This window comes from Henckelia pumila, chromosome 1 (genome assembly GCF_033568475.1).
Source record: "Henckelia pumila isolate YLH828 chromosome 1, ASM3356847v2, whole genome shotgun sequence".
NCBI classification, from domain to species: domain Eukaryota; kingdom Viridiplantae; phylum Streptophyta; class Magnoliopsida; order Lamiales; family Gesneriaceae; genus Henckelia; species Henckelia pumila.
In genome coordinates, this window is record NC_133120.1 from 86,514,987 (window position 1) to 86,531,345 (window position 16,359).

Consider the following 16,359-nt stretch of genomic DNA (forward strand, 5'->3'; position numbering starts at 1 on the left):
TCAAAGTCGTCCATCACCAGGACCATGAGATTCGCTAACAGAATGTTCCCTTCGAACTCTAAAGGGCAACCCATCACTAGACGCTTAGCCAAAGCAGATTGGCCCATCGGAGTAGAAACAAACATCACTACGTCTAGAGCAATGCATGGTAACTTATGCCTCTTAACAAAACGTGCAGAAATGAAGGAATGAGATGTACCAGTGTCAATAAGTACAAGAGCAGGTATACCATAAAGCAAAAATGTATCTGCGATGACTTTCTCATTCTCCTCCATAGCCTGATCATGTCTCAGGGCAAACACCTGGCCAGAAGCTCGTGGCCTCAAATGAGAACTCCCAGCAGACTGTCCCTGCGACCTCTGCTGAACGGTGGCCTGAGAACCAGATCCTGAACCAGATCCAGAACCGCCTCCCCTAGACAGTGGACAATCCCTCCGGATATGACCAGTCTCTCCACAACGGAAACAAGCTCCAGAAGCTCTACGGCACTTGTCGGATGGATGGTTCTTCCCACAGTGATCACACTTGTCCTTCTTACCGTAACGGACAACACCTCTAGAACCAGAGGAAGAAGAAGATCCAGACTTTTTGAAAGTTTGGGCACGGGGACCCAAAGAACTAGCAGGCCTCGACTGAGGGAAAGACCTGTTCCGCCGAATGCTATCCTTCGCCTGGTGACAATGGCTCACCAAACCCTCGTAGGACATGTCGTCGCCAACCGCCACACGGTCATGGATCTTAGGGTTAAGGCCCTGAAGGAACAGATTATACTTCATCTCTGAGCTATCAGTAATCTCGGGGCAATAGGATAGCAGATCAAAGAACCTCTGCTGATACTCATCGATAGACATGGATCCTTATCGCAGACTCAGTAGCTCGCCTGCCTTCGACTGATGGAGTGCAGTAGGAAAATACCGCTTTTGGAAAGCTGTGCAGAACTCGGCCCAGGTGGCCACTTCTCTCGCCGTAACAAAAGGTGCAGAAGTAAACCTCCACCACCTGCTCGCACGCCCATCTAGAAGATATCCAAGGGTCTCCACCTTCTGCTCCTCGGTGCATTGGAAAGTCTGAAAAGTCATCTCCATGCGGTCTAACCAATTCTCCGCATCCTCCGAAGACTCAACTCCAACTAAGGGCTTAGGACCCATAGCTAAGAATCGACGCACAGTGAAACGCTCGTTGTCATGATGACGATGACGCCGTTCTCGACGAGGCTCCCGGTCGGCATCACCCCAACGCCCACCAACACTGCCATGAGAACTCCGGTCGTCACGATTTGCCATCTACAAAAATACCTCATGATGAGACTAAATCCCAAGAATTCTTTTGCATGCTCTGATACCATAAATGTAGTGACCCTTACCCGGATCACCAACAGAACTTAGGCATGCAATTAACTTAATTAAACAGATATCAGAATAAACTGCGGAAACCATAAAAAAATATACAATCCCAAGTAAAGGAATCTGTAATTTATCCAATAATATACAACCAAATCGAATAGCTGTATCAACCCAAACAACAGTAATAAAACCTAAGCGAAGCTCCAGCTGGCCAACCACTGACTAGCCCCTCCTGGATCCACCCTCCTCGTCCAATTGCAAACCTGACCCATGGAATAGGGTGTCCAAAAACACAGAGTACGAGACGTGAGCATAAAATGCTCAGTACGAGAGTATGAGTATACATGCATGCAAAGTGAACTCCCTATAGACTCGAGGTCAAGGATCAGATAACAGAGACAGACCGGGCCCTGGTATGTAGCACGCTGTGCCGTCGCTTCAGGGGGTGGCTCCCATATCGAGATAACCGTGGATACGCCGGACCCAAATCGATGGAAGTCTATCCACTAACAGGATAGGGTACAAACCTACTAACATACATCTCGAAAGAGATACAGCAAGATGCAAATGAATGCAGTATAATATCATGGCATATAAATCATGCAGTCACATAATACATGCATACTCAATCAGGATATCTCGAACAGTACTTTCGTACCTCAAAACAGTGCAAGCTCTACCAACTCTAGGTCCACGTCTATAGTCTGCTCTACACTGCCAAATGGTACTACTATCATTAAAGTGCTCTAAAAGCCTTAACTAAGCTATTGCATACTCCTAAATATTTATAGGAAGCAAAAGCTATACCTTCGTCCGTGGTTAGCCCTTTGATGTCGATGCCTCCAGAACTTGGGCACAACTCCGCTACGACTACCGAACGCCTCGCTGACCTCTGGACCAAGCCTAAGAAGACTAGAACAGCTCCAAAAGGACTAGAATGAAAAGGAGAACTCGAAATTGGCAAATGAAAGTGAAGCCTCGGCCTTCTATTTATAGACAACGATCGGAACTTCCGATCCTTGATCGGAACGTCCGAACCTCGATCGGAACGTCCGATCCTGCCATCGGAGCTTCCGATGATCCTGATCTGCCACGTGTCAAAATATCACTTGTTGACTCCGGATAGGGGTGATCGGAGCTTCCGGTCCCGATCGGAGCTTCCGATCTTGCCACACGTCATGCCTGACGTAATATCGATCGGAGCTTCCGAACTCACCTTCGGAGCTTCCGAACTCTACCCAAGTAATTATGATTAATTCCTTAACTACTGATTATGGTTACGGGCTACTACAAAATATCACTTGCACTTTGTGATTTGAGAAAACAGATGAATTTTGGCAGAAATGCCAATAGAGGGATACAAGAGGTATGTACGTAACTGTCCTTAACACAATGAAGGTTTTCGTTCGTTTTTTTTTTCTATCCAACAAGTTTTTATTTTGATGTTTAAAAGAGGGGACTGAAGATGCTTAGAAAGTAGAAGAGTTCTGATATTTTTTATCTGAACCATGTCTTAACAAAACATTTATCTACTTTACTTTTTGCCGCTTAGATGTAAACTGTTTTTCAAATACTTTATTTAGAATTTTACATTCATATTATTTGATGAATGTGAATGTACTAAACAAGTTTTAGTTCATTTTCTTTCATCTAATCACTGTTTCAAAAGTAGAAGAGTTCCAATATTTTGCGATCTGAGCTACGTCTGCAACCAAATCCAAATGACGTCCACGAAAAAAACAAGTTCTACGCATGGTTTTGGAATATTCACATGTTAATGGGTTGTGTATGCCAACCGTCGCTTCAAATCTATCGACGAATAATCGGGTTTTTACCAAGAAGCAAACCAGGCCATTGCACGAGCCAACTATTCCCAATATATGCTCTTTGTTGTTTCAAGAACATCTTTTCCGGTTTCAATAATAAAGATATCATCATATGTTTTACTGATAAGGGGAATTTTACCAAAGTACCAATCAATATTGAGTCATGAAGATCAATTGAATTCTCCGGAAGATTCATTAATGCTGCAAGAATAATGGACTGATTCTCTACTAGCCGTATAGTGATAGATACATCCTAGTCATAGAAAGTAACGGTGTCATCTGGGCGGACCACCCAAGAAGGTAGCGCCGTATATGTGCTTGCCCAAGAAGTCTAGATGGATGGTCTTTTTCTCCTACAAATTCTTCTGTAAGCTTTTTATTGTCATTTCAATAAATAGATTAAAAAGAGAAACGATCAAAGAAACCTTGAAATTGGGTGTGGAAATCGAAATTTTAGACGTGCTGTTTCTAATTTGTCTTTGCTATTTCCACCTTTTCAATATCAATAGCATATTCTTAAACTAATTATTCGGCTGGTTTGGATGACTGTTATTTTGCATTCTTTGTAAGTTTGTTGACAAGTGTGGATGCGTCAATAATTGTAGCTTAGTTCTTCTCGATTTAATCTTTGGCATATCCAAATTCCAAATCTTGGAAGGGAACATCAAAAACATGTGGTTAGACTAATTTGAATAGCCTAATTTTTTTAACTGATGTCTATATGATTTCCATAGGAAAGATCGATCGGTTCACACCTTGTCCATTAGATGCAAAATGAAATGCGGTTGTTATTCTTGTAGGTTCATAACTAAGAATTAATGTCCTTGTGGAAAAATCAATAACTACCTTGTTTTTGTTATTTACCTTTGAATGTGTTTGATCAGCGAACCGATAGCTGCTATATCTTGAGGGTGTTCATGATATTAGTAGTATGAGGAGTGGAGAATAATTCCTATTACTTGTTTTTCATACATTTTTATTTTGCTAAGCATAGAGATTATTGTTCGTGAGACATTGACTATTGTTCTTAGTTGTGTACCTACAAGAATAACAACTGAAAAAGACGCTCTAAGTTGTGTTCTGTACCATTGCATCAATGTTTTGGTCACTTTAGTCACCATATTTAAGACAAAGGATTGACTAATTCCTTTAAGCAAAGGAAGTTCTTGAATGTTTGGTTCATATATCCTTGCTCATGATTAACCAATGATGCATCAGTCAGGTTCTTTGAGAATTTTGGTCAGTTTAGTCACCATGTTTAAGACAAGCCCGTCCAAGACTTGTCCATCCCAGTACCCATCACACGTGACAATTGTTCCTTTGTCACTAATATCATAGCTTCTTCCATTACCAGATTTTATTGAGGTGGATTTTTTTATATAATAAAATTATGTGTATATGTGTACATATATATATATATATATATATATATATATATATATATATATATATATATATATATATATTGTTGATTCCAGGTGCGGCATTACGAGATAGAAACTATGGAAATTAAATAATAAATAGACAACAAAATTTACGTGGAAAACCCCTAAAAATTATTAGGGTAAAAACCACGGGCAAGACCAAAAGATTCCACTATAATATTTGGAGAATTACAACCTCTCTTTGTGTTTCCAAAGAGACACTCACTCTCTTATACAGGAGAAAACCTATCTCACAAATATATATAGAAATACACTCAAATGTATTTGAATGCTTTACTGAAGAAATGAACTGGAGGATGGGATGCATTCTTCTGAAAGTAGGGAGCTCTATTTATAGAGCCCCCTCCGCGCACAAACATCAGAAGAAAAATTCTCAATTGAATTTTCCTTCAATATTTATCGTACACATGTCTTCAAATGAATTGCCACCTATCATTATTAAAATTCCAACTTGCCTCATATTGACTTTTCAAAGGCCACCTTTCCCGACATTTCTCCCATTTGGAGATTTGATTGAGAATCAAACACATCTCTCCACACATTCTTTCAATCTTGCCATTCCCGCTGCTTATGTTCCCGCGAGGCCACTTGAGGATCTACACCATTCGAACTTGTCTGTACTCACTGGCTTGGTCAGAAAATCAGAAATATTATCCTTTGTATGGATCTTCTGCATATCCACACTTCCTTTCTCTACTACTTCTCGTACAAAGTGAAATTGAACTCCAATGTGTTTAGTCCTGGAATGAAAGGCTGGATTCCTTGCAATGTGCAAGGCACTCTGACTGTCACAAAATAGAGGAATCTTTTCTTGTTTGTGTCCAAGCTCCTCCAATAACCTTTTAATCCATATTGCTTCCTTGCAAGCTTGAGTAGCTGCCATGTATTCTGCCTCCGTTGTAGATAATGCCACAACTATTTGCAGTTTTGAAACTCAGCTGACTGAACCTCCTGCAACTGTAAACACATAACCAGTAGTAGATTTTCTTTTATCTGGATCACCTGCGTAATCTGAATCAACATAGCCCCTGAGTGTAAAATCTGATCCTCCAAAACATAATGCAGCATCCGAGGTACCCTTAATGTATCTAAGGATCCTCTTAACCGTGCTCCAATGCTCTTGTCCAGGATTTGCCATATATCGACTGACTGCTCCCACTGTTTGTGCAATGTCTGGTCTTGTACAAATCATGGCGAACATTAAACTCCCCACTGCTGATGCATACGGTACTCGAGACATCTCCATCTTCTCTGCTTCACTGCTAGGACACATCTTAGAAGATAACTTGAAGTTAATAGGAAGAGGGGTTGAAACTGGCTTACTATCTTGCATGTTGAAGCGTTGCAAGACTTTCTTCAAATAATTTTTCTGGGAAAGCCAAATCTTCCTATTGCTTCTGTCTCGGTGAACTTGCATCCCTAGAATCTTGTTTGCTGGTCCCAAGTCCTTCATATCAAATTCCCTAGCTAATTGTGCCTTCAATTCTTGGACCCGATCTTTGTTGGGGCCTGCTACCAACATATCGTCCACGTACAACAATAAAATGATATAATCATCATCACCAGACCTCTTGAAATACGTACAAGGGTCTGCACTGAGTCTGTTGTACCCAAGGCTCATGATATAGGAATCAAATCTCTTGTACCAACACCTCGGCGCCTGTTTGAGACCGTACAGAGATTTGTTCAACCTGCAAACCAAGTTTTCTTTGCTCTTTTCTGCAAAACCTTCTGGCTGGAGCATATAGATTTCTTCTTCAAGATCGCCATGAAGAAATGCCGTTTTCACATCTAGCTGTTCTAGATGTAGGTCAAACACCGCACACAATGCCAATACTACCCTGACTGTTGAAAGTCGAACCACAGGAGAAAATATCTCATTGAAGTCAATACCTTCTTTCTGAGCGTACCCTTTGACAACCAATCTTGCACGATACCGCTCCACTTGGTTATTGCCATCACGCTTGATCTTGTAGACCCATCTGTTACCGATAGCTTTCCTTCCTCGTGGTAGTGTAACAAGATCCCAAGTTTTGTTTCTGTCCAATGCTTCCAATTCTTCCTGCATCGCTGTCATCCACAGGGATACATCCGAGCTTTGAGTAGCCTCATGGAAACTCGATGGCTCACCATCCTCTGTTAATAGACAATATGCAATATTGCTTTCAGTGACATAATCTGAAAGCCAACCTGGTGGTCTTCTCTCTCGAGTTGACTGCCTCACTTTGGAAAACTCTGACTCAACTGGTTCTTGTACCTCGTGCTCTGGTACTGCTTCACAAGAAACTTGATCTTCGTCTGTCTTATTTTCTACCTGAATGATAGTAGTTTCTGAATTCTGTATGCCTTTGTCTCCCTTTACTTTATCTTCCTCGAAGATAACATCTCTGCTGATGATAAGCTTGTGGACAGTAGGATCCCACAAGCGAAACCCCTTTACTCCATCAGCATAGCCCAAAAGATACACTTTCTGGATTTGGAATCCAACTTTGATCTTTCTTGTTCATTGTACATAACGTACACCGGACTTCCAAATGTATGTAACCGAGAATAATCAGCTGGCTTGCCAGTCCATACCTCCATCGGAGTCTTCAAATCAATCGCCACTGAAGGAGAACGATTGATGATATAAGAAGCGGTTTTGACTGCTTCTGCCCAAAATGGCTTTGGTAGACCTGCAGTACTCAACATGGCCCTTGTTCTGTCCAACAAAGTTCTGTTCATCCGCTCTGCCAATCCATTTTGCTGAGGCGTGTAAGCCGTCGTGAACTGTCGTTTGATGCCCTCATGCTGACTGAATGCATCAAATTCATCACTGGTATATTCTCCTCCATTGTCCGTCCTCAAACACTTGATTTTCTTGTCAGAATCAAGTTCAACCCGCGCTTTGAAAACTTCGAAAACATCCGACTTCTTCTTGATTGGATACACCCAACATCTCCTAGAGAAATCATCAATAAACGAGACAAAGTATCTCGCTCCTCCTAGGGATACCATCGGTGCTTGCCAAACATCAGAATGAATCAGCTCCAATATTCCTTTGCTCTTGGCAGTAGACGTGCCAAACTTTAATCTGTGTTGTTTACTGGTAACACAATGCTCACAAAAGGGTAGAGTCACTTTTGTAAGCCCTGACAACAGCTTCCGTTCAGAGAGAATCTTCATTCCTCGTTCTGACATATGTCCAAGCTTTCTATGCCACAACACTGTTGATTCTTCTCCCGAACCAATTGATGCAACAGCTAGTTCCGCCTCTTTGTGTGTTTTCCCCAACAATACATACAGATTTGCAGCAACCTTTTCCGCCTTCATAACCACAAGCGCGCCTTTCACAATTTTCATGATCCCTTTCTCAATACGAGTTTTGCACCCAATATCATCCAATTGCCCCAAAGACAAAAGATTCTTTGTCAGGCCCTTCACATGTCGTACCTCCTGTATGGTGCGAATAGTACCATCAAACATTTTGATTTTAATGGTACCGACCCCAGCGATTTCCAAGGCATGATCGTTTCCCATGAATACAGATCCTCCTGAGACTGGTTCATACTGGTCGAACCATTCTCTTCTTGACGTCATATGCCACGTCGCTCCTGAATCCATAATCCATGCATCACAAAATTTGTGTCTGCCTTCCGCAACCGTTGCTGCTTCGCTGAATAATATTTCACCACTTCCTGAAGTACTGGCCACATTTCCTTGAGATCCCTTTTCGATGCTCTTCGTACACTCTCTCTTGAAGTGCCCTTTACCGCCACATTTAAAACAGTAAATATTCTTCTTCTTACTTCTTGACTTTGATCTACCATATCTGTGGCTCCCACTGGAGTCACGCTCCGTCAATCTTCCTCTCGTCATCGGTAAAGCCTCTGCTTGCTTCGACGTTGCCAACCTATCTTCCTTGTTCCTTCGACGAATCTCTTCTCCAAGAACCGCAGTTAAGACATCGTCAAAATTTAAATTATCCGAAAGAACATTGTTGGTAACATTGATGATGAGCTGATCGTATGAATCTGGTAGACTCTGAAGTAGAAGCTCCGCACGTTCTTTTTCCTCTATTTTATGCCCCATAGAGGTTAGCCGGGAAAATAGAGTATTCAGTGTGTTGATATGTTCGGTCATCGATGAGGATTCCGCCATCCGAAGAGTATAAAGCTTTCTCTTTAGGAAAATTTTGTTGTGTAGTGACTTGACCTCGTACAATTTTGTCAGAGTATCCCAAATAACTCTTGCGCTTTTTATTTCCGAGATACTTGACAAAACTTCATCCGCTATCGCCAAGTGCAAATTGGCAACAGTATTGTGATTCATCTCATTCCACTTTTGATCGTCCATGACATCCGCCGGTCTATCTCCAATAGCTGCCAAGCAACGCTCCTTTGTTAGAATTGCTTGCACCTTCAATTTTCACAGCAAAAAATTGCTCCCATTGAACTTTTCTATCTCGTATTTTGCCGTCATCTTGACTACAATAATCCTTGCCTTATAAAATCTCAAAAAATCTTTTCTGATGTGGAAGATCAGTCACAGCTGCAACCACAGAGCATACTCAGAATTTTAAGAAATTTTATGCCAAGGCTCTGATACCACTTGTTGATCCCAGGTGCGGCATTACGAGATAGAAACTATGGAAATTAAATAATAAATAGACAACAAAATTTACGTGGAAAACCCCTAAAAATTATTAGGGTAAAAACCACGGGCAAGACCAAAAGATTCCACTATAATATTTGGAGAATTACAACCTCTCTTTGTGTTTCCAAAGAGACACTCACTCTCTTATATAGGAGAAAACCTATCTCACAAATATATATAGAAATACACTCAAATGTATTTGAATGCTTTACTGAAGAAATGAACTGGAGGATGGGATGCATTCTTCTGAAAGTAGGGAGCTCTATTTATAGAGCCCCCTCCGCGCACAAACATCAGAAGGAAAATTCTCAATTGAATTTTCCTTCAATATTTATCGTACACATGTCTTCAAATGAATTGCCACCTATCATTATTAAAATGCCAACTTGCCTCATATTGACTTTTCAAAGGCCACCTTTCCCGACATATATGATTTTATTTATTTTTTAAAAATAATGACTTTGACTTTAAGCGAAGAAAGATATGAAGTATGATTTGAGACTTTCATCATTTGAAAATTCTGATTACATCTTGCATTTTCTTTTGTCAAAAATAATAACAATATGTGCAAAAATAATGATCAATGGAAAGTTTTGTCAAGTTTTGGAGAACACTAACTACGAATGCGAGCAATTTTGTTTTGTTTTGCTTTGTTTTTTGTTTTTGTAAATAATGTCATGCTTAGATAACAGCTTCGAACTCCATTTCTTCAAAATTTAAATGCAAGCTTCCCCCATCACTTTCTCATCAAAGTTTTTTAATTTTTATTTGATTTCTAGTTGTTTTTGAGGGAATTTGCATATGGATTTAGGCAGGGCCGATCCTAACAATTTTTGGGTCTGAGTCTAACTTTTAAAAAAGGTCCTTAAATCATAATGTGTGTTCATGTTCTTTAGACTAATAACAAATTTTTCGATTTAAGAAATGTGCAATAGTCAAAATATTTCTATTTTAATTGAGTAATAAGAACAAACATGTACAAAATGATTACTATAAAATAACTTGTTTAACAGTTTAGAGCTAACAATATTGATCAAATTTTTCAGGAATTTTTTTTCTCAATTAATAGCATAACCAATTCATTCAATTTTTCATATAACATGGTTTATTAAGAAAATTTTTTGAAAAGCTTTAAATTTGAGAAATTTTGTTTTGCACTTACAACTGTAAAAAGTATAGTCAACAAGATTTTATAAGCAATATGAGTATTTGAGAAATATCCATCAATTTTTTTTTCAAGTAATTCACTACATCCATTGTCGATTTTGTTTTTTTTGGTAATGAGAACTTCAAGAATGTCAACTCCGAAAATAAATCGTGCTCATTAATATCAGATCAACCCTTATGAGTCAGAAAATATGTTTTTATATTGGTCCAATTACACTAATTATAATAAATTTAGGGAATAAAAATGTTTTTTGTTTATATTGGGTACGAGAAAAATAATTTATATTTGAAAAAAATTAGGAATAATAAACTTCATAAATAAATTTATCAAAAATTTCAGAAATAATAAAAAAAAGTTTATATTATACAGTAGACAAATAAAAAATAATTTCCTGAGATATGAATGAAAAAAGCCCAAAAATAATTAATTTATATTGGATCAATTTATACTTTTATATAATAAATTTTTTTTTCAAAATTATGGGCCCTGAAAAAAAATGGGCCCAAATCGAACAACTCTTCGGCCTCCAAATAGAAACGGCCCTGGATTTAGGCAGGGCCGAGCGTTTCACATAAGCTGCTTTCTTGTTTTTGGCTACAAGTATTTGGTCGAACGTGGTCAATTCGTTCATGATTCAGAATCTGGTCACTTCATCTTTGGGTTGTGGGTTTGTCTTTTTTGTAATGGTAGTTTGAATTTGTGTCGTTTTTTGGATTAAGAGAGAATGCAATTCCTCCGCAAGCTTTAAACTTATAACATGGTTCAACCCTTCCATGTGGCGACTCTCCAACCAGTTCAAGTACCAAAGATACACCCTTTTCTCCTCACTATATTTGTTGCAAGATTTTGGTCGGTGGAATGGAGTGATGTGGTGTTGATATGTTTTTGGATCGTTATCCTTGTGTTTTAAATAAAAATTTACCCGTGCTAATTGGATTTACGAATGTTCTACGTTTGGAACCTGCAGATGAAATGCTTGCTTTGTAGTTTTGGTGGACTATAAAAATTTTGGTTGCTTCAAATTGATGAAGCCTTTTAATTTTTGAATCTTTTATATCTTTATTTTCCTTTCTCAAAAGTTGCAAAGGAAAATGTGCGATTCAGAATTGGAGGTTCACACTAAATTTGAAATGAAAACAACTAAAAGAACTATAAGAGCTTGGTCAACCCTGAGAATATATCCACAACAATATTTTCAAATCTTTTGATCGATCATTGGTCTAAACCACAACGTCCGTTGGAGTAATAAGAATTCTTTACAAAATTAATATCAAAACTCTTGTTAGATGGTCTCACGAGTTAATTTTGAAAGATAAATTTACTATATTTGGGTCAATGATGAAAAATTATTATTTTTTATGTTAAAAATATTATTTTTATTTGTAAATCTGAGTATGATTGACCGGTATAACAAAAAACCTACTCCAAAATTAATTAACTCAACAAAAGATAATGACAATTGTATTATAAATTCTGACAATTCATGTTAATTATTTATATGTAACTGATTGGATAAAAATATGTTTAAAAGGACTACTCAATTTTTGTGGTGATTCAATTATATGCACTGGTGACCTTTCTTTTGACCTTTTTGTTGACAAAAAACAGAAAGGAAAGATCATAAAACATAAACTGTTTTACTGAGTGTATGATTAGTATGTAGTTGTTGGACATGGTCTGTATTGTACTCATTAGATGTGAAATTGGGTTCAAAATAGACGATGACCCAAAGTGAAAGGCCCAAGAGTCCAAAGCAAAATAATAGTTATGCCCGTGACTCTTTTTTGTACTGCGTTTATTATATAGTATTGTAGATGCTTTATATTTGTAATATTGCGGTCAATTGATTATTTGAAATCATTTAAAATTAAAAGTACAATTTTAAATCTTATTATTATACAATTAGTATCAAGAAATTTATTTTATATTGATTAATAAAAATTGTTCAAGCTTTATTATTATTATTATTACTATTATTTTACAACATACATATAAAGGATAGTTTGGAAAACGATATGATATTTCCACTGAACTTTCAAACATACAAGACAAAACTAACCCCATTTTAAGAATTAAAACGTTTGTGAATCATCATTTGGACATTGAAATTTGAAAGTGTGTTCCACATTTATTTTTCTTAAACAAAAACAAAAAAATAACATCGAAACGAATTTTAACACTCAAATGTAGGCTTTAAGACATCCAATCTTATCACTCATGCACAGCAAAAATAATCTCAGAACGCTATTCTTGGATCACGTACATCGCCATGCAATGATTGACTCTATTACACATCGCTTGACAAGGATACAATAACGACTACGAATTTATAAAACTTGAATCAAATATTAAACAAAAACAAAGATAAATAATCAATTAAAGGTTTATCTTACGTGCCAAAACACTTGTATTATATCAAGTGAATCACTGTTGAAAACCAAGGCATATACCCACCTGAGCCAAAGCCGTACGCCGTAGGCGGCAGCGTCCTCCGGTCGTATCCGGGATAGCGGCCATACCGCTCCCACGGATTATTGGCGAAATGAAACGGCGCGCCCACGTTGTGAAACGGATGCCCGAACATTCCTCCACTCGCACTAGCAGGCACTTAGGGCTCGCATTTATGTTTGCACCAGAAATATCTGCAAATCCTCGCGTCGATCTCCGGAGGCACGTAGGGCTCGCATTTATGCTCTTCTTCGTCTTTTTCGAATTTGTGGCCGTTGTTGTTGTTGTTGTTGTTGTTGTTGTTGCAAGGATTTCCATAGTGTTGATCGTGATTTCCGGTATCATGTGGGCATTTTCCGGTGTCGTTTGTGTAAGCATTTGATTTGCTCCTCGTGTAGTTCCGGCTGAAGTGAAGGATTTCTGCGTGTTTCCCTGTTCTTCCAATGATATCCAGCAATAAATCTGCCTCAACTGATCTGCCTGTGACCGAAACATGATTCTTTTCTAGATCTCTGGAGAGTGAATATTCCACTGCATTTAGGAAACCAAAATCAAATCAATTGATAAAAACCAACATAAAATCGTTGTTCATACCAATTACCATGAAGTTTTTTAAGCTCTTCCCCCAGTTTCTTCTTATACTCTCTGCAACACATGTCGTGCACTTTCACAACAATAAGCTGTGATTCAACGAGATTTGATCAAATGAAAACACGAAACAACTTTGATAAATTTCATGGAATAAATCAAAATTTACTCACACATTGGAATCTTGATAGCCTAATGTTGTCCTGTATGTTTGCTCACGAGCAGTTTAGGAATCAATGGAATTTGGGTTATGGACAATTTACAATACGTGTTTATGCACCCATTAAACTAAAATCCACCAAAAGAGATTATGAACCCATTCAACATAGGGGAATTGGTTTTTTTTTTTAAAACCAAAAACCAAAAACTCAATTAGCTACAAAATCTAGTTGAATTTAATCCTTCTAAAACTCTATACAAGCATACAGGAAATGTAGATGCATATCTTACTTACCAGAATATTATTATTTCAATGAACTGATATGAGCATTATTATGAGTGAAAAATATCTCGTGTGTCATTGTCATAGGCCATGCTGACCCAAGTAAGAACGAAAGGTGTTCGTCACTGGATGTTTAGACTATCTAATCCAAAGTTGACTCACTTTGACTTAATACACATGACTAATCGATGCTCATCATTCCCAACCTATGCAAACATATTCATTCTTCAAACTACAACTAAATTGCATAGAAAAAATTTAGTCCGTCAAATATTGTCCTAAGTTCAAGTCCATCATACACAAACAAGAAAAATACAGCAAGAGAAAGAGAAGGGTTAAATCCACAAAAACTCGAACTCAAACCTGCAACATTGGAGAAACATATATCAGGAAAAAGCTCCTGCAAAGACAAATCAGTGAATCAGCTAAAACAAACTCCACTACACATAAAAGTAAGCTTACTAAGTTCCACCAACAACTGAATTTAATGGTCAAAGAATCATAAAACTACACCGATTAGTCTAGTGCTAGTGCCATATATAATAAAACAAGTTACCATACTGAGAACTAACTGTTCCCAAACCAGCGCAAGACCACACTAGAGTGTGGCAGCACAAACTTGGGTCTCTCAATGGTTCTTGAATTGCCAGGAAACATGATTTTTAAATTGTAAATGTCAAAAAAATTGATACTCTCTGCAGCATTTACCAAGTACCAACAATAAACTATATGACTTCGATTCTTCTCAACATTCTCCAAAGCCTTCTGCTTTTCCCTTCTAAAGTTTGAGGACAAAGTTCTGAAAATATGGGCATTATCAGCATTTATATAATCCAACTGGAAAAGAAAACAACTAAATATCAAAAAAGGAAAATGATCGAGATGGTCATGTAATAAAACTTAAATCAACAACCAAAGGACAATAAACTGAAAGGGACTCGTATAAAGAGCATTGTAATGTAATATCCTAAGACAACACAAACTGGTTCTTAAAAAATACTCCCTGAATATCAAAAGCCTAGCTAGTTTTTGATGGAAATCAAACGAAAAGATTGATTTGGAAAAGCAACAGAATCAGGCAGCTTTCTACCTAAGTTTTCCTCACTCCGGGGTTGCCTCCTTTGAGAACATCCTTCAACGACGAGAAACACGGGACATATGGCAGAGCTTGATGACAAATTTGCTGACCATGGATCATGTGCTCTATTTTCCCATTGCAGGCAAACATTCGTGAATCTGTATCCTTCTCTCCTTCAGCAAATGCAAGTGAAGCAACGCTGCAAACAAATCCTGGATACAAGAAGAAACTATGCTCCGGAATCGGGTCCTTCACAACTATGTACTTAGTCCAAGATTCCACAACCCCGTAATCCTTCATTATCCAAAGACAAGAACAATCAATTTTGTTCCCGACTGCACAAAGAAGATCATTCAATATTCCGACAAACGGGTAATTACCATTAGCTAGCTATGATCTGCATAGGGGGTGGAAGTTGGATTATCTCTGTCTTTTCTTCTTCAAGATCCAATGCACGCATAACATTATATACACGGGTATTTTCCGCCCCGATCCAATGAAGCACTCCATTAAAGAGAATGGAATACTTGAAACGTGTGTAATCGACGGACTGACCCTTGTACTCCCTCCATCTACTATCAACCCCGACCGTGAAAAGCTGTCCTTGTATTCTTGATCCAAATATTCTTACATCCATTTCCAAATGACATTCCAAGAAAAACATCAAATTCTAAGCATGGTACTGGAATCTCTTCATATGCTGGAAGCTCTACACATTCACACGTTAATGGGTTGCTTCAAATCTATCGACTGGTAAAAACCGGAACACACACAAGGCCATTGCACGAGCCAACTATTTCCAGTATCTGTTCTTTGTTTGTGGGAAGGTGGTGTGCAACGTTGAAGAATGTTTCAAGAACATCCTTTCCGGGTTCAATAAGACAGATCTCATCGTATCTTAAATCAAAATACAGACTGCATTTAAAGGGCTCCACAGAATTATAGGCGTGAGCGAAATTTGAGTTGGAGATGAGATGATACCACGATTTGCAGACGAGCTTGTATGCTATGACTGATTTTAAGGGGAGTTTCACCAGAATACCGATCAATATTGAGTCGTGAAGATACCTTGAATTTTCCGGAAGATCCATCGACGTTCCAACTTCCAACAATGGACTGATCGATCGATCGATCGATTTTTTGGGTTTCAAGATTTTATCTTTAATAAAAGAGATTATACTTTAATATTTTATAGATTTCTTAAAGACTTATGTTTTTATATATATATATATATATATATATATATATATATATATATATAATGATTTTCTTGGAGATTTTGTGTTGGAGGGTGTCGGTAAAACTCTAATTAATCTTTATATTTAAAAATGATAAAATTTTATTTCTTTTCTCATTATATTTATGTTATTATTATAAACAATCATG

At 38.0% G+C, this 16,359-nt stretch overlaps 1 protein-coding gene across 7 annotated transcripts; it reads right to left on the reverse strand.

Moving 5' to 3' along the window:
• Nucleotides 1–12,618: 12,618 nt before the first annotated feature.
• On the reverse strand, nucleotides 12,619–16,137 carry LOC140886053 (uncharacterized). 7 transcript variants are annotated; one of them, XM_073292570.1, is made up of 5 exons: nucleotides 14,986–16,137; nucleotides 14,604–14,694; nucleotides 14,259–14,295; nucleotides 13,467–13,545; nucleotides 12,619–13,396 (listed from the first exon to the last, which is right to left on the reverse strand). In XM_073292570.1, exons 3-5 carry the CDS (start codon nucleotides 14,265–14,267, stop codon nucleotides 13,026–13,028), a joined length of 459 nt encoding a protein of 152 aa, XP_073148671.1. In that variant the 5' UTR covers nucleotides 14,268–14,295; nucleotides 14,604–14,694; nucleotides 14,986–16,137; the 3' UTR covers nucleotides 12,619–13,025. The 7 variants fall into 7 exon arrangements, 2 of the variants coding, with proteins under 2 accessions (XP_073148671.1, XP_073148674.1); XR_012151412.1 differs by having other exon boundaries at nucleotides 13,467–14,694; nucleotides 14,986–15,267; nucleotides 15,354–16,137; XR_012151419.1 differs by having other exon boundaries at nucleotides 12,619–13,377; nucleotides 13,627–14,694.
• Between the last annotated feature and the right edge of the window lie 222 nt (nucleotides 16,138–16,359).